The sequence below is a fragment of the Natrix helvetica genome (genome assembly GCF_964273705.1).
Source record: "Natrix helvetica genome assembly, chromosome: 13".
Classification (NCBI taxonomy): domain Eukaryota; kingdom Metazoa; phylum Chordata; class Lepidosauria; order Squamata; family Natricidae; genus Natrix; species Natrix helvetica.
Window position 1 is genome coordinate 5,707,087 of NC_138557.1, and position 16,863 is coordinate 5,723,949.

Sequence of the window (16,863 nt, forward strand, 5' to 3'; positions counted from 1 at the left end):
GTGACGATGAGACCCGTTTTAAGAAAGGGGATTTCACGAAGCCTTTTGTGAAATAAATAAAATAAAATCCCCCCCCCCCAAACCGAAATGTAACCCGATGACTTTCAGGCAACAGAAACCAACCGGCGTGAATGGAACAAAAAAATCTCCGCATTTGGGAAATGAGAATATTTAATCCGGATTCAAACATTGGGGAAGGGGGGGGGGGTTTGGCAGCTGAAGGAGGAAGAAAGTCTGCAATGGAATAAAGAAGGAAAAAGTGTGTTTCTCTGTTTGGAGCTTCAGCCTTAGAGGCTCCGGGCAGCGTTACTTACGGTGGCAGGTGCTCTACGACTGCTTGTCCCATCATCCCCAGAGGCCCCAGCCCACATCTCCCATCATCCCCAATCTGCATCTCCCATCATCCCCAGATGCCCGAACCTCATCTCCCATCATCCCCAATCTGCATCTCCCATCATCTCCAGGTGCCCCAGCCTGCATCTCCCATCATCCCCAGACGCCCCAGCCCGCACCTCCCATCATCCCCAGCCCCCACATGCCATCATCCCCAGCCCGCACTTCCCATCATCCCCAGAACCCCCAACCTGCATCTCCCATCATCCCCAGACACCCCAGCCCGCATCTCCCATCATCTCCAGCCCGCACTTCCCAGAATCCCCAACCTGCATCTCCCATCATCCCCAGACCCCCCAGCCCGCATATGCCATCATCTCCCATCAACCCCAGCCCGCATATGCCATCATCCCCATCATTCCCAACCTGCACCTCCCACCCACCCCCCATTTCTCGTGGGAAGAGCCGCTGTTGGACCATCCGGGGCGCCCGCCTCCCTTCCCCAGCGCGGACGGGCAGAGGTGGGCTCCTGGCTCCGCTAGGCGGTGCTGGGCGCTGCGAGAGCCGCGGGGTGGGGGACGGGGGACAGGCGTGGGCGGTGGCCGGGAGGGTGGCCGAGCCGCTTCCCTGCCCGCCCGGCCAGCTCGCCTCCGTCCCCGCCGCCAGCATGAGCTCCGCGCCGGTTTTCCTGGACGCCGGGGCCGTGGAGAAGCACTGGCCCGCCTCCCGCGCCCTCCTCTCGGCTCTGGAAGCCGCCTTGGCCGCCTTCTCCGTCGGAGCCGAGGGCGGCGTGGTGCAGCCGCTGCGCACCGTCCTCCCGATCCAGAAGCACAGCGGGTAAGCCCCGAGGGGAGAGGGGCGTCTGCCCGGGCGAGCTTTCCAATCCGGGGAGGGGGAGATCCCAAGCCGGCTTTGGAGAGAAGAAGCCCCTCCTTTGGGGGGGCTCCCCCACTTTCCTCTGCCCCCCTAAAGCCTTGCCCCAGATCCTAACCCCCGCAGACTGAACTGGGGGCATTTGCTTGATGCTGGTTTGGAAAGGTGAGTGGCATACAGGTAACCCTCGATTTACGACCGCCACTGAGCCCGACATCTCTGTTGTTAAGCGAGACATTTCTTAAGTGAGTTTGGCCTCATTTTACGACTCTGAGAAGAGGAAAACGGGGGTTTGATTATATAGGTCAGTAATGGCTCATCAGAGACACACCCTGAAAGAGAAGCTGCCATGCAGGCATGCACACGCTGGGAAATGAATTCCTGCTTTCTGGTGCACGCATGCACACCAGCCAGCTTGTCTTCTGGTTAGTGGCTCGCATGCGTGCATGACGATCAGCTGGCCAGTGTACATGTGTACAACGGAAACCAGAAGAGCTGGCATTGAGCTTCCGACATTGCCCCGCATACAAAAACCAGCTGATCATCGTGCGCGCATGCACGCCAAAAACCCGGAAGAGGAACGGGCAACTGGCCTTGCATGCCAGCCGATATGGCTTCGCGTGCCACTTCGGGCACCCGTGCCATGGGTTCGCCCTCACAGATATAGGCTTTAGAAGGATAGTAGCAGTGGTGGGATTCCAATTTTGTTTTACTACCAGTTCTGTGGGTGTGGCTTAGTGGGCGTGGCAGGGGGAAGGATATTGCAAAATCCCCATTCCTTCCCGATCAGCTGGGATTTAAGAGGCAGAGAATAGATGGGGCGGGGCCAGCCAGAGGTGGTATTTGCCAGTTCTCCAAACTACTCAAAATTTCCGCTACCAGTTCTCCAAAACTGGTCAGAACCTGCTGAATTTCACCCCTGGTCTTGGGATGAGTTCAGGGCCACTGGCCGTAGCCAGCCTTACGGTCCTCACAGCTTACAGCCATCTTGGCAGGGTTCAAATATGGTCATAACTTGAAGACTAGCTGATACCCCTTCCTTTGTTTCTTGGCTGAAGCTTTTTAGGGGTCATGCCCGCCTACAGTGCCAACGACGACGCGCTGTCGACCAAGCTGGTGACCTTTTATGAGAATGTGTCTCCTTCGCACCAAGCGACGGTCCTGTTGTTTGACCCAAGGAACGGCATCCTCAAAGTGGTACGTTCTGGAGATCTTCCTCCTCAACGGACAGACCAGGCAAGGAGGGATTGAGCAGATGGATTAGCTGGGGAGTTCAAGTTTGGCCTAGTGATTCAAGCCACCAGGCTAGAAACCGGGAGACTGTGAGTTCTAGCCTTGCCTTTTAAGGTGATCATCTCCGATTCTCATGTTCTGGTCCTGCCCTTTGATCTTCTTCTTTCCAAAAAGGTGATGGATGGCAACGTCATCACGGCCAAGCGTACGGCGGCTGCTTCAGCAATAGCCACCAAGGTGAGTTCCTTTAAGTATACAAAATAAGGATCAGAAGCTGCCCAATCGTTATATGTTTGTTTATTTTTTGGGAGAATTTATATGGCCGGCCTCTCGTGCTCATGGACTCTGAGACCTGATTAGCCCAGAGGTCTTCAGCCAATATTTCCCAGGGATGTGGGGGACTATTCAGGTAGTCCTCGACTTTACGACCGTTGACCCATGGTTCAAAATGGCAGCAGCCTTGGAAGAAGTAACTCCATTCCCCCGTACTCGCATTTACAACAAGTTGCAGGTGGTCCTGCGGTCAGGTGATCACGGTTTGTGACGTTTTTTTTCTTTGCCAATTTCCGGCAATAAAATTATTCTAAGTCTAAAGTCTAAGTGATGGGTACCAGACAAAATAAATCTGGCTTACTCCATTGATTTTTGCTCGTCGGAAGCCAGCTTTTGGGGGGGCGGGGGGGGTCAGATGTTGATGGCGTGACCCTGGGGTGCTGCAACCATCATAAATACAGGCCAAGCCACCCAAATTTAACCTTGAGCATTTTGCAACAGGTGGGCGTCCTGCCACGGGTGGGCTTCAAAAATTTTAGCAAGGGATTCTCTGCCGGGTTGCTGGCCCTGGTGGGCGTGGCCCAGGGGTGGGTTCCAGATTCCCTTACTACTGGTTTGCTCAGGGACGTGCATGTGCAGTAATTAAAAAAATGATTCTGCGCATGCACGGAAGCAAAAAACAAAATGGCGGCGGCTACAGCACCGCCGATAGAACTGGTCCAGATGTGAGGGCAGCCAAGTTACTACCTACTCGGTCCAAACTGGTAGGAACCCCACCTCTGGCGTGACCTAGTCTACCTCCTGCACCTTGGCGGGAGGGAGCATTTTTACCCTCCCCAGTCTCTAGAGCCCTCTGGAGGACAGAAATGGGCCCGTTTTTTACCCTCCCAGAGCCTGTGTGCGCGCCCTGCCCTTACTGGCATCCAAAACGGGCCGCGTGGGGACTCCTGGGAGGGGTGGGCGGGGCCAGCCAGGAGTGGGATTTGGGGGGTTCTCCGAACTGCACAGAATCTTAGCTAGAGGTTCTCCCAAACCCCTGCAAGACACCAGCAGCCCATCCCTACGCCATCCTCTACTGAAGAAAAGAAACGAGGCTACCGATTTTAGAGAAAGTCTTAAGTTGAAGAAAGCCGTGTTTTAACAAGAATTCCTTTCTTTCTCTCTCTCCTTAATTTGTGCGTTTTCAGTATTTAATGCCTGCAGTTTCAGAAGTCCTCTGCATTTTAGGAGCTGGCGTCCAGGCCTACAGCCACTATGAACTTTTCACAGAGCTCTTCTCCTTTAAAGAGGTGGGTAATACGATTTACACTAGGAAAGAAAAAAGCTCCATTGACTGTTGTTGGTGGCCTACAACACTCTCTGGAAAATTAGTGAGGGCCCCTCCTTAAAGTTTTTCCTACATCTTCGCTCCCCCTGTGGTTTTAATCTTTCAATATGCCCGTTTTCCCATCTGTGGTTTTCCCTCCTGCCTCCAAGGTCCTTCTCACACACCCTCTGCTCAATTTCCCATGAAAGGTTAGAATCTGGAATCGCACCAGCAAGAATGCAGAAAAGTTTGCTCGCAAAGTGAACAGACCGGTACTGGTCTGTTCCTCGGTCCAGGATGCTGTCAACGGGGCGGATGTGATTGTCACAGTCACCATGGCCACTCAGCCCATCTTGCACGGAGAGTGGGTGAAACCCGGAGCCCATATCAATGGTAAGGGATGCGCCCAGTGGTGGGATCCTCCCGGTTTAACAACCGATTCGGTGAGCGTGTTATTTGCTGCGCGCACATGCGCGGTTTGAAGAAATCTTCACTTCCGGGTTTCTTCGGAGGAGGTAGCACAGCCGATTCGTGCAGCAATCTGCTCTGCTGCCCGAATTAGCTGAGAAGATGATCAGGTTTCCGAAAAATGCCCTAATTGATTCATGAGTCTCCAGCCAAGTTTCAAAAGAAAACTAGTCATTTATTAAGAGCATCATTGGCAAGACCTTTTTGCCGTCAGATCTGAGCCTCATTGGAATTATAGCTGAACTTGACCCTTGTTCCTTCCCTCCCCTCAGTCTGTGTCATAAATCACACACACACACCCAAAAAAAGAGGAAGGAATTTGAACAATCTATTAGACTCAAGAAGGTTGACTCTGCCTTCCATCCTTCCCAGGTGGGTAAAATGGGGACCCAAATTGTTTTGGGAGCAAGAGGCTGACTCTGTAAAACCGTTTAGAGAGGGGTGTAAAAGAACTGTGAAGTGGTATATAAGTCTAAATGCTATTGCTATTAGGTGACAATTGCTATTAACACAAGAAAAAAGCTTGGAAAGCATATCCTCCATTAAAGAAAAAGTTTTGAGGGATGGCCTACCCTTCAAGGATGTTGTTCTTGCAGATTTTATGAGGCTTATCTGGGGCTGAGCTAGGTGACCCACTTTTGTGCTTATTTTCACCAACCCATGAACAGTGACCAGCTGAACTGCAAAAACAGCAGCTCTGTTCGTACCACATGCTAAGTTTGGTTAGCCGTAACTTTGGAGAAGTTAAGGGGTTGAATAAATTCCAGCTATTTGGGGAGTTAATGTAGAACTGGAATCCTGCAATGCAGAAAAAATAAAAAGTGTCTGACCGCGGGCAAATCTGTCTGTCTGTGGCTCTCATCTGCACGAAAGGGACTTAACTGGGCCCGGTTCGTCCAGTTTTTCCAGAAATAACTGACAATTTTATGTTTTAGCTATAGGAGCCAGCCGGCCTGATTGGCGAGAACTAGATGACAATGTAATGAGCAATTCGGTATTGTATGTCGATTCAAAAGAGGCAGCGCTGCGCGAATCCGGAGACGTTATTTTATCGGGGGTAAGGAAATAAATCAGTTCTTTCTTTCTCTTTCTTTCTTTCTTTCTTTCTTTCTTTCTTTCTTTCTTTCTCTTTCTCTCTCTCCCTCCCTCCCTCCCTCCCTCTCCTTCCCTAGCTCTCTCAGAGCATATGCACCAAAGACAAATTCCTTGTGTGTCCAATCACACTTGGCCAATAAAGAATTCTATTCTATTCTATTCTCTCCCTCTCCTTTCTTTCTCTCTCTCTTTCTTTCTCTTTCTCGCTCTCTTTCTTTTTCTTTTTTCTCTTTCTCTCTCTCTTTTTCTCCCTTTCCTTTCTTTCTTTCTTTCTTTCTTTCTTTCTTTCTTTCTTTCTTTCTTTCTTTCTTTCTTTCTTTGCCTTTTACTTGGAGGGGGGCTCTTCAAAGGGTACCCACCCCATGCCAGAGCTTATCTGAAGCTGTTTTGGTGACTTAAGACTGTTAGCAGTCTGGGGTGAAATTCAGAACCTGCTGAAATTTTGAGTAGTTTGAAGAACCAGCCAATACCACCTCTGGCTGGCCCCAGAGTGGGGAGGGAATGGGGATTTTGCAATATCCTTCCCCTGCCACGCCCACCAAGCCACGGCCACAGAACTGGTACTAAAAAAAAAATTACATTTCACCACTGTCTGGAAGGCACCTTCAGTGACTGGGCAATATCTGTTTCTCAGGCCAGCATTTTTGCAGAACTGGGCGAAGTGATCTTGGGAAGCAAACCAGCCCTGCGTGAGAAAACCACGGTGTTCAAATCACTGGGTAAGGATCAACTTCACGGGGCAGTTTGGCCTAGGGGTCAAGAAGCCAGGAGACAGTGAATTCTAGTCCCTCCTTAGGCATGAAAACTGGCTGGTTGACTTTGGACCAATTGCCAGGAGATGGTGAGTTCTAATCCTGCCACTGGGCATGAAAGAAATCTAGACAATCACCAGGAGATGGAGAGTTCTAGTTCCCCTTTCTGTTTTGAGGGAGTGATTTGTTTAATTGAATTTTGCCCCACTCGATGACCTTTCTTGCCATCGCCGTTAAGTGACTCACTGCAGTTGATAAGTTAGTTAACCCGGTCGTTAAGCGAGTCTGGCTTGCCCATTGACTTTGCTTGCCAGAAGATGCTGCAACCAGAAGGTTGTAAGTGTGAAAGGCGGTCAGGAGTCACATTTTTTTCAGTGCTGTTGTAACTTTGGACGGTCACTAAATGAGCTGTTACAAGTCGAGGACTACCTGTCTGAGGGTCGATGGTTTTCATCCTCCAATTTGTCTGTGATTTTTGAATCCTTTTCAGGGATGGCAATTGAAGACACCATTGCAGCAAAAATGGTCTTTGAAGGTTGGTCGGCCAGCGGATGAGTCTGCAACCGTTTGACGCTCTCGAGCCACAGAACAATAAAAGGAAGATAGTTTCTGAGCAAAAATAGCTAATATTGCACAATAAACTAGGTTACAATAGCAAGATAAATAATAACATAACAAAAGAATCAAATTATTTTTTTCTCAGTGTTTCTCAAGCTCAGTGACTTTGAGATATGTGGATTTCAACTCCCAGAATTCCCCAGGCAGAAAACTTTAAGATATGTGGACTTCAACTCCCAGAATTCCCCAGGCAGAAAACTTTAAGATATGTGGACTTCAACTCCCAGAATTCCCCAGGAAGCAAACTTTAAGATATGTGGATTTCAACTCCCAGAATTCCCCAGGCAGCGAACTGTAAGATATGTGGATTTCAACTCCCAGAATTCCCCAGGCAGCAAACTTTAAGATGTGTGGATTTCAACTCCCAGAATTCCCCAGGCAGAAAACTTTAAAATGTGTGAACTTCAACTCCCAGAATTCCCCAGCCAACAAACTAAGATATGTGGTCTCAACTCCCAGAATTCTCCAAACTTTAAGTTATCTGGGGAATTCTGGGAGTTGAAGTCCATACATCTTAAAGTCACCGAGCTTCAGAAACACTGGTTAGTCTAATTATTCTAATGTGAATCAATGTTTTTTCCATGTATTTGGATAGTGACTTAAATTCAAAGTTTACAACATCCTAAGGATAAACGTAGACTGTACTGTCTCATCTCTTGAAGGCTACATTGTTAGTTCTAATAAATCGTTCACTTTATTAGCTGTAATTTCATTTTTATATGTTTAGAGATTCCAAAACTAAACTTTTAGCTATTTGGGTGCCTGTCAATGACCTTCGTCTCAGATTTTCTCTCTGAAATAATAATTTTAGAATTAAGATTCCAGCTCTAGAATCTAAGGATTGCTTCCGGCTTAACTATTTTCACATCAATTTTGCATTTAACGGATAACGTCTGCCTTCCTTTTTATTACTGACAAAAGAGACAATCAACCGTCGTAAGAAAATAATTGGCTGGAACAGGTTTTCAAAGTGGTTAAGAAAATTCTACTGCCTTTTTTTTCCCCAAAAAAATAAAAAAGTAGAAATAATGTTGGGGGTCAATCAATATTGATGCAGAATTGGCGTCAATTGTATTTTCTATACTGCGTGCAGTTTGTAACAAAAATAAAATTAACATTTCAGAACATTAACATTTCCCAAGCAATCATTTTTGTTGTGCCACAAAAACATCAACAGCCCTCAAGGGAGGTTGGACTTAGTTCGCTTGTGACTACGTAGGAATTCTAGGCTGGTCCCTCTTTTAACTCCGCCCCCCATGTTCTGCCACTCCTTCTACAGCAGGGGTGTCAAACTCGATTTCATTGAGGGCCACATCAGGGCTGTGTTTGACCTCAGGGGTGTGTGGGGTGTGGCCAGGGGGCATGTCCAGCTTGACGTCACTAGCGCCAAGGGTGTCTGTGGGGCCCTGAATGCCCTACCAGCAAAAACAGGCTCCCAATCTCCGTTTTCGGCTGGGACAGCCTCCTGCAACCTGCCAGCGAAAACAGAGCTCGGGAGGGCTGGAGATTGGGAACCCATTTTTCCTGGCAGAGGCACTGCAAGCCGGTCCTTCGCTGTTTCCAGGGTGGCCATGCGGGCCAAATCTAAGCACCTCACGGGTCAGACGCGGCCCGCAGAGTGGGCTGCTGGGGTTTCGCAGGGGTTCGGAAGACCCGCTAGCTAAGATTCTGTGCCGTTCGGACAACCCCCCAATCCCACTCCCTGCCCCCCATCCCTCCCCTCCCAGGAGTTTCCATGTGGCCTGTTTTGGATGCAGATAAGTGAAGGACACATGCGGAGGCTCAGGAAGGGTGAAAAACGGGCTGGCTGGAAGTTCGGGAAACTGGCCCGTTTCCAGCTTCTACAGGGCCTTCAGAGCCTGGGAAGGCTATTTCTACCCTCCTGGAGACTCGGAGACTCCAGAGCCCCGGGAGGGCAAAAACGCCCCTCCCTGCCGTGATACAGGAGGCCGACTAGGCTACGCCCACCATGGCCACACCAACCCATTAACCAATACAATACAATACAATAGTAGAGTTGGAAGGGACCTTGGAGGTCTTCTAGTCCAACCCCCTGCCTAGGCAGGAAACCTTATACCGTTTCAGACAGATGGCTATCCAACATCTTCTTAAAGACTTCCAGTGTTGGGGCATTCACAACTTCTGGAGGCAACTTCTGTTCCACTGATTAATTGTTCTCACTGTCAGGAAATTTCTCCTCAGTTCTAAGTTGCTTCTCTCCTTGATTAGTTTCCACCCATTGCTTCTTGTTCTACCCTCAGGTGCCTTGGAGAATAGTTTGACTCCCTCTTCTTTGTGGCAGCCCCTGAGATATTGGAAGACTGCTATCATGTCTCCTCTAGTCCTTCTTTCTCTTAAGCTAAACATACCCAGTTCCTGCAACCGTTCTTCATATGTTTTAGTCTCCAGTCCCCTAATCATCTTTGTTGCTCTTCTCTGCACTCTTTCTAGAGTCTCCACATCTTGGCAGAGAACCCCTTGCTAAAAATGTTGAAGCCCACCCCCTGGGCCTTGAGTTTGACACCCCTGTTCTATGGAGTTTAAACTCAAGGTTTCTTCACCCCGATCTTCTGAATCAATGGCTACTTGGCAGTGTTGAAGCTGAGAGGTTGTGGGGATTGCATAGATGTCACCTTTGGTCCCATCTTGTCCTCTTCCACTTACACACACACACACACACACACACACACACACGAGAAAGAACTGTTTTGTGGAGTGCGTATCAAACCATTGACCGGAGGAATCCTTCTGTGTTTATAATTGGGTATCCCTGACCAAGCCTGGTTTTTCCAAAGCTAGCTTTCTTTTGCTGACGGCGTGGAGAACTTTCTTGCGGGGCCCCAGCTGCATTTGGATGCTTTGCAGATCTTCGTCGGAACAAAGCATCAGACTCTCCAAATCGAGGTTTTCCCTCATCAGGATAGGGAGGAATTCATGGAGGTGATGAGCGACCAGGAACACTTCCAGGAGAGGCGCCTCTTCTTTGTCCTCGTCCGACCCAATGGCTTCTTCCATCCAGGAGGCTTCAGGGTCGTCTTCGTGGTCTGAAGCACCAAGTGTCTCCTTCAGCTGAAAGAGCTCTGGAATCTGAAAGGCCCTGCCTTCTTTCTCAGGAAGCAAGGCCTCCGTCTTCTGACTTCGAAAGACGAGATTGCCAAGACCTGGACGGTTGAAAATAGACCTCTGTCCCAAGTCCTCGTCTTCTTCAGAAAAGCTGATCTTCTTCTGAAAGCCACACATCAGATCTTCTACCTCCTTCTCGGACGACGAATCCATCGCGGTGGTTTCTCCAGAGAAGCCTTCCTTCTCCGCTCCGCGGCTCCCGGTTGGGCTATTCTCCTCTTTCTTCTTGGACTTCAGCTTGAAGGTGTCCTTCAACTGCTTGGGGACGTCGCTGAGCGAGCCGGTGGCGAAGAACTGAGACACTTTCGTCCTGGCGGCGGAGCCGTGACTCGGCTGGAGGGATCCCTTGTGGAACTGCTTGGTCATCTCAAGCTGATGCTTGTCCTGGCGCTTTTCACACCGGCGGATTTGCCGTTGCACCTCGCGTTGGGCCTGTGCCTTCAGGCGGGCCACCCGCTTGGGGTTTTTGACGCTCTGCTCGGTGGCTGCCTTGTCAAGGATCTGGACGCACTGATACTGGTTCCGACTGGCCGCCGCGTCGAGGGGCGAGCGCATGTCGTTGTCGAGGGCGAAAACATTGGCGCCGAAGTTGATCAGGAAGGAGACGCAGGGTGTGTGGCCGTTGGAAGCCGCATGGTGCAGCGGTGTGTTTCCCCAAATGTCGCACGCGTTGGGATCGCCTCTGAAAAGGACACAACAAACACAAATGACTCAAATGGCTCTCTCGTTTTTCCTTGGGAGCAGCTTTTTTCCCCCCAAATAGGAGTCCTCTGGATGTACAGGACTCCCACTCCCATAATCCCTAGGCTACTTGGCTGGGGATTGTAGGAGCTGAAGTGCAACACATATAGACAAGTGGTTAGTCCCCCACGAACTAGCCACGGTTGTGCCCAACACGTCCATGGCTAAACAAGGCAACTGTCTTGCCCCGTTTTATGACCTGAATCACTGCAGTTGTTGAATGAATCAGTCGTTAAGGGAATCTGGCTTTCCCCCATTGCCAGAAATCAGCTGGGAAGGTTACAAATAGTGATCTTGTGACCCCGGGACAGTGCAACTGTCGTAAGTACATACCAGTTGCCAACACCTGATCACATGACCATGGGGATGTTGTAACCACGGGTCATAAGGGTGAAAAACAGTCATAAGTCACTTCTTTGTTGTCGCTGTAACTCTGAACGGTCACTAAACTAGTAGTTGTAAGTCGAGGCCACGAGATTGGGGACGCTGACACGAAGACCAATTTGCAAAGTTTGTAAGAAAGGACAGAAGCTGATGTGATATAATGGATATTCCAGACTGCCATTTTTAAAAAGAGAATGGACCACCATTTGTCTGAAATTATATAGTCTCTTGCTTGAGCAGGGGGTTGGACTAGAAGACCTCCCAAGGTCCCTTCCCACTCAATTATTCTGTGTTCTAGAACTGCACCCTAATTCAACCCAATTTGCTTTTGAGAAAGATTCCATTTTTTTAACCAATGACCCGGAAGGAGCTGAAGCCAGTCTGTCTTCAACACTAGCTATAACCCAGTTGCCAAAACAACTGAACGTTTAAAGGTCGCATTTATTAGCTGCTGCATGCAATAAGTAGGCAATAAAAAATAAAGCACACCCTATGAAAAAGAGAGAGGGGAATGGTGCGTTTCCTCTTTCTGTTCGGTGAGGTTCTCCCCTCCCGCTTTGAACCCTGCGCTGTTTCCACAAATCCTCGAAGGCTTTTTAACGCCGGACTCTTACACACAACCATGCAACCAGCCTTCGAGCCATGAATATGGAAGCTATCGAAATAGAGAAACACCCCCACAACATGAATAAACGTGACGATACCTCCCGCCTGCCAGATATATGGAAACCAGCCCTAGTCAATAAACGAGTCCCAGACACAAAAACCGACACAGTGAACAACACAGGACACCATCACCAATCACCCTCACCAAACATCAATTCCATCAACCAATCAAGATGTGACAACACAGCCAACCAATCCATTTAAAGCTACAAAGCCAACATTCCACACGCAGCCACCTATATTTATAGAAAAACGGCAGCTCCGATCACGCTTTGCTCGCACAAGCACAAAGCCAAAGGCACCAGCCTGAAGATGATGAGGGTGATCTCGTCGAAACATTGTCAGGATACTGTCAATCTTACACGGGAAAAGACCTAAATACGCCAAGACCTGCATATCTATACCCGTGAAAATCTACGAATATATATATTTTAAATATATATATTTTATAAAATATTTTATAATCAAGCTAATTCTACTTTATAGCTGCAATAGCCAAATCTTGCAAGGCTGAAAGCACAATTCTCCGGCTGCCACCTTTACAGAAGGAGAAACGAGGGCGGGGGGTCGCTCCAAAATCTCTTTCCCTACCCATTACAGGTAGTCCTTGACTTACAACCCTTTGTTTAATGACCGTTCCAAGTTGCCACGGCCCTGAAAAAAGTGACTTATGACCGTTTTTTCATTTATGACCCTTGCTGCACGGGGAAGCCACATTCACTGCACAACTGTGTGACTAACTTTACAACTGCATGGGGGGCACGACACAACTCCATTTAAAGACATGACACACCTGCCCGCCTTCTGCCATCCTCCCCCCCACCTTCCCAGCTCAATCCTCAAACCAGAAAACTAACTAGGTGGATTAGGACAGGGGGGTCTCTCCAAATTCGGCAACTTTTAAGACTTGTGGACTCAGACTCCCAGAATTCCCCCAGCACGGAGGGAATTGTGAAACTCCCAGAATTCCCCCAGCACGGAGACCTTTATAAGCACAGGGAATTCTGGGAGTTGAAGTCCACAAAGTCTTAAAGTTGGCAAGGTTTGAACATAAAAAAACAGTGTTGGAAGGGATCTTGAAGGTCTTCTAGTGCAATACCTTGCTTGAATAGGAGGCTCTAGACCAGTGATGGAGCATGTGCTCCATCTGGGATGCGACCTGGAAGTGGAGATGCCCAGTGGGCACATGGGCACTAGAAAATGAAACATGGCACTAGAAAATGAACTTTTGGTCTCCGGTGTGCCTGGGGTGGGTTGCTACTGGCATTACTGCCGGTTCGGTGCGCAATTTATTTTTTTGTGCATGCCGAACTGGCAGTATTTACACCTAAAAAGGTCTGCGCATGCGCATAATGTTAGAAAAAGGGAAAAAAATTTACATTTCTGCAATGGAGATTGTTCTGCGCATTGCGTAGAACCAAAAATCAAAATGGCGCCGCTGACAATAGAATCAGTTTGGGTGCGTGTCCAGCCGACTTACTACCTACTCGGCTGAACTGGTCCGAACCGGTAGGAAATAACTTCTACGGCATGCACATGACCACCGACAGTTGCTGGCATGCAAGTGTGCATAACGATCGGCTGTCCAGCGCACATGCTCCCACTGGAAAACGGAAGACCAGTTCTTCCAGTTTCCAGTACGGCCGCACACACGAAGTCCAGCTGATCGGCGTGCACGCATGTCCGCCAGAAACCCGAAAGAGGAACGGGAGACGCCACGCAGTGCCAGGCGAAATGTGTTACTTCGGGCATGTGTGCCCTGGGTTCGCCATCACGGCTCTATACCATTTTAAACAATTAGTTCCCGATTTCTTCTTGGCAACTTCCAGTAATGGAAGTAAGATTCCCTCAATTTGGACCTCTTCTTCTTCTTCCCCGAAGACTATTTGGGTCCGGGAAGCCCAAGCCTGCCCCACTCACCCCCGCCTGCAGACGATTTCCAGAGCTTCGACGTTGCCGTGGTATGCCACTAGCAGAGTGGGGGTCATGCCATCCACATCGGCGGTGTTGAGGTCCTTGCGGGTAGCTTCTTTCAGTAATGCCAGGTTGCTGTCGGCAGCTGCTCGGTGGAAGCGAGAGGACATGATTCCCGTCACCGGTTGGCGTTTCTTGTGGGTCGTGAGACGAGGAGGAGGAAGCCTGCTCAGCTCCCCCGGTCCTGCCCAAGGCAGTGGCTGCTTAATCCCAGCAGACGGGATACTTTTGATGACACAGCAGATGACGAGGAAAGCAAAGGTCATTTTCCCTGCGATTTATTTGCATGGGAGATTTCATACTCCAGAGAGCAGGAGGAGGAGGGTGGAAAAATCTTACAGCCTTGGCGGTTGTTTAAAAATAATAATAATAATAATAATAATAATAATAATAATAATAATAATGAAGGGAGATGCACTTTAGAAGACTTTTACTTATTTCTTAAATTGATAAGATAGGTAGACTTCAGCTCCCAGAATCCCCCATCCAGCAGTCTCAAATAATCCCAGGTAGGTTTAAAAAGGCATTTTCCTTTCATTACTGGCAGCTCAATTCGCACACAGGTGACTTAACTAGGTGTATGAGGTTAGCTGTGAGAGCCAGAAACCAGGAGACTGCAAGTTCTAGTCCAACCTTAGAAGCCAGGAGACTGTGAGTTCTAGTCCTACCTTAGAAACCAGGAGACTGCGAGTTTTAGTCTTACCTTAGAAACCAGGAGACTGCGAGTTCTAGTCTTACCTTAGAAACCAGGAGACTGCGAGTTCTAGTCCTACCTTAGAAACCAGGAGACTGCGAGTTCTAGTCCTACCTTAGAAACCAGGAGATTGTTAGTTCTAGTCCTACCTTAGAAACCAGGAGACTGCGAATTCTAGTCCTACCTTAGAGACCAGGAGACTGCGAATTCTAGTCGTACCTTAGAAACCAGGAGACTGCGAGTTCTAGTCCTACCTTAGAGACCAGGAGACTGCGAATTCTAGTCGTACCTTAGAAACCAGGAGACTGCGAGTTCTAGTCCTACCTTAGAAACCAGGAGACTGCGAATTCTAGTCCTACCTTAGAGACCAGGAGACTGCGAATTCTAGTCCTACCTTAGAGACCAGGAGACTGCGAATTCTAGTCCTACCTTAGAGACCAGGAGACTGCGAATTCTGGTCGTACCTTAGAAACCAGGAGACTGTGAGTTCTAGTCCTACCTTAGAGACCAGAAGACTGTGAGTTCTAGTTCTATCTTAAGAGACCAGGAGACTGTGAGTTCTTGTCCTACTTTAGCCAGGGAGCTGCCAGTGATGGAAGGAAAATACATTTTTAAACCTCCTATGGGATTATATGAGAATGCTGGATGGGGGATTCTGGGAGATGAAGTCCACTTATCTTAAAGTTGCCCAAATCTGGAAAACATTGTATGGGGAGGAGAAAAGTTTGTTTTTTCTTCTTCTTCTTTTCATCACCGAGAAAACCCGGCCAGATGAGGCCAAGTTTAGGACTGAAACCGAGAGGTGAAGGCAGGCGATCTGCAAAGCCTCTAAGCCTCGCTCCGTGGATCCACCTCGGTTGACATGGGCTACGCCGGGGACAGCCTGGCCCGCCGTACGATTCCTCGCGAGTAAGTCGGTCGGCCTGCCCGAGTCAGGGAAGACGCCACCTCCGTGGGGGGTTTCATGGCAACCCCCACCTCTACAGCCGGTGGCTCTGAGCGCGCAATTCGGGGAAGGGTTTCGACTGAAGTGTGAACGGGTTTGCAAGCATGCCTGAGGATCGGTAGTAGCGTGCTTGCCAAGAAGTGGCAGATAATCCAAACCTCGAGGGAGGGAGGGAAGGAAGGAGAAAGAAAGAAAGAAAAAGGGAGAAGGAACGAGAGGGAAAGAGAAAGAGAGAGGAAGAGAGAGGGAGAGAGGAAGGAAGGAAGGAAGGAAGGAAGGAAGGAAGGAAGGAAGGAAAGGGGAGAGGAGGGGACGGAGAAAGAGACAGATGAAAAGAGAGAAGGAAAGAGAAAGAGAGATGGAGGGAGGAAGAAAGAAAAAGAAAGAAAGAGAAGGAAGGAGGGAGGGAGAGAGAAAGAAGAAAGAAAGAAAGAAAGAAAGAGAAAGAGAGGAAGGAAGGGGGAGAGGAGGGGAGGGAGAAAGAGAGAAAGAAAGAGAGAGAGGAAGGAAGGAAGGGGAGAGGAGGGGGGAGGGAGAAAGAAAGAGAGAAAGAGAGAGAGGGAAAGAGAGGAAAGAGAAAGAGAAAGAGAGAAAGAGGGAGAGAGAAAGAAGAAAGAAAGAAAGAAAGAAGAAAGAAAGAGAAAGAAAGAAAGAAAGAAAGAAAGAGAAAGAGAGAGAGGAAGGAAGGGGGAGAGGAGGGGAGGGAGAAAGAGAGAAAGAAAGAGAGAGAGAGGAAGGAAGGAAGGGGAGAGGAGGGGAGGGAGGGAGAAAGAAAGAGAGAAAGAGAGAGAGGGAAAGAGAGGAAAGAGAAAGAGAGAGAAAGAGGGAGAGAGGGAGAAAGAAAGAAAGAAAGAGAGGAAGGGAGGGAGGGGGAGAGAGAGAAAGAAGAAAGAAAGAGAGTGAGAGAGAGGGAAGGGAGGAGAAAGAAAGAAAGAAAGAAAGAAAGAAAGAGAAAAAGAGAGAGGAAGGAAGGGGGAGAGGAGGGGAGGGAGAAAGAGAGAAAGAAAGAGAGAGAGAGGAAGGAAGGAAGGGGAGAGGAGGGGAGGGAGGGAGAAAGAAAGAGAGAAAGAGAGAGAGAGGGAAAGAGAAAGACAGAGAAAGAGGGAGAGAGGGAGGAAGAAAGAAAGAGAGGAAGGGAGGGAGGGGGAGAGAGAGAAAGAAGAAAGAAAGAAAGAAAGAAGAAAGAAAGAAAGAAAGAAAGAAAGAAAGAAAGAAAGAAAGAAAGAAAGAAAGAAAGAAAGAAAGAAAGAAAGAAAGAAAGAAAGAAAGAAAGAAAGAAAGAAAGAAAGAAAGAAAGAAAGAAAGAAAGAAAGAACGTAGCCGAGCGCTCGGGCGAGAGAGCCTTCCCCGCCCAGCTGAATAGAACGTGGGAACATAGTGAGTT

The 16,863-nt window shown here is 48.8% G+C and overlaps 2 protein-coding genes across 2 annotated transcripts; one reads left to right on the top strand and one right to left on the bottom strand.

The window, feature by feature from the left end:
* The first annotated feature begins 710 nt into the window (after positions 1 to 710).
* Positions 711 to 7,227, top strand: CRYM (crystallin mu). The gene is made up of 8 exons (XM_081966166.1): positions 711 to 1,170; positions 2,265 to 2,403; positions 2,614 to 2,676; positions 3,900 to 4,001; positions 4,228 to 4,411; positions 5,422 to 5,543; positions 6,216 to 6,300; positions 6,824 to 7,227. Exons 1-8 carry the CDS (start codon positions 734 to 736, stop codon positions 6,886 to 6,888), a joined length of 1,197 nt encoding a protein of 398 aa, XP_081822292.1. The 5' UTR covers positions 711 to 733; the 3' UTR covers positions 6,889 to 7,227.
* A 2,348-nt stretch (positions 7,228 to 9,575) lies between these two features.
* Positions 9,576 to 14,003, bottom strand: ANKS4B (ankyrin repeat and sterile alpha motif domain containing 4B). The gene is made up of 2 exons (XM_081965336.1): positions 13,786 to 14,003; positions 9,576 to 10,756 (listed from the first exon to the last, which is right to left on the bottom strand). The coding sequence occupies exons 1-2, from the start codon at positions 13,947 to 13,949 to the stop codon at positions 9,706 to 9,708; spliced, it is 1,215 nt and encodes a 404-aa protein (XP_081821462.1). The 5' UTR covers positions 13,950 to 14,003; the 3' UTR covers positions 9,576 to 9,705.
* Between the last annotated feature and the right edge of the window lie 2,860 nt (positions 14,004 to 16,863).

What these genes read in the sequence shown, in the direction of transcription:
- CRYM (XM_081966166.1), top strand. Translation starts at nt 734, where the DNA reads ATGCCATCATCCCCATCATTCCCAACCTGCACCTCCCACCCACCCCCC. An exon ending in CCGATCCAGAAGCACAGCGG is followed by an intron (nt 1,171 to 2,264) that starts GTAAGCCCCGAG and finishes TCTTGGCTGAAG; the next exon opens with CTTTTTAGGGGTCATGCCCG. An exon ending in CTTCAGCAATAGCCACCAAG is followed by an intron (nt 2,677 to 3,899) that starts GTGAGTTCCTTT and finishes GTGCGTTTTCAG; the next exon opens with TATTTAATGCCTGCAGTTTC.
- ANKS4B (XM_081965336.1), bottom strand. Translation starts at nt 13,949, where the DNA reads ATGTCCTCTCGCTTCCACCGAGCAGCTGCCGACAGCAACCTGGCATTA. An exon ending in GAAATCGTCTGCAGGCGGGG is followed by an intron (nt 10,757 to 13,785) that starts GTGAGTGGGGCA and finishes TGTCCTTTTCAG; the next exon opens with AGGCGATCCCAACGCGTGCG.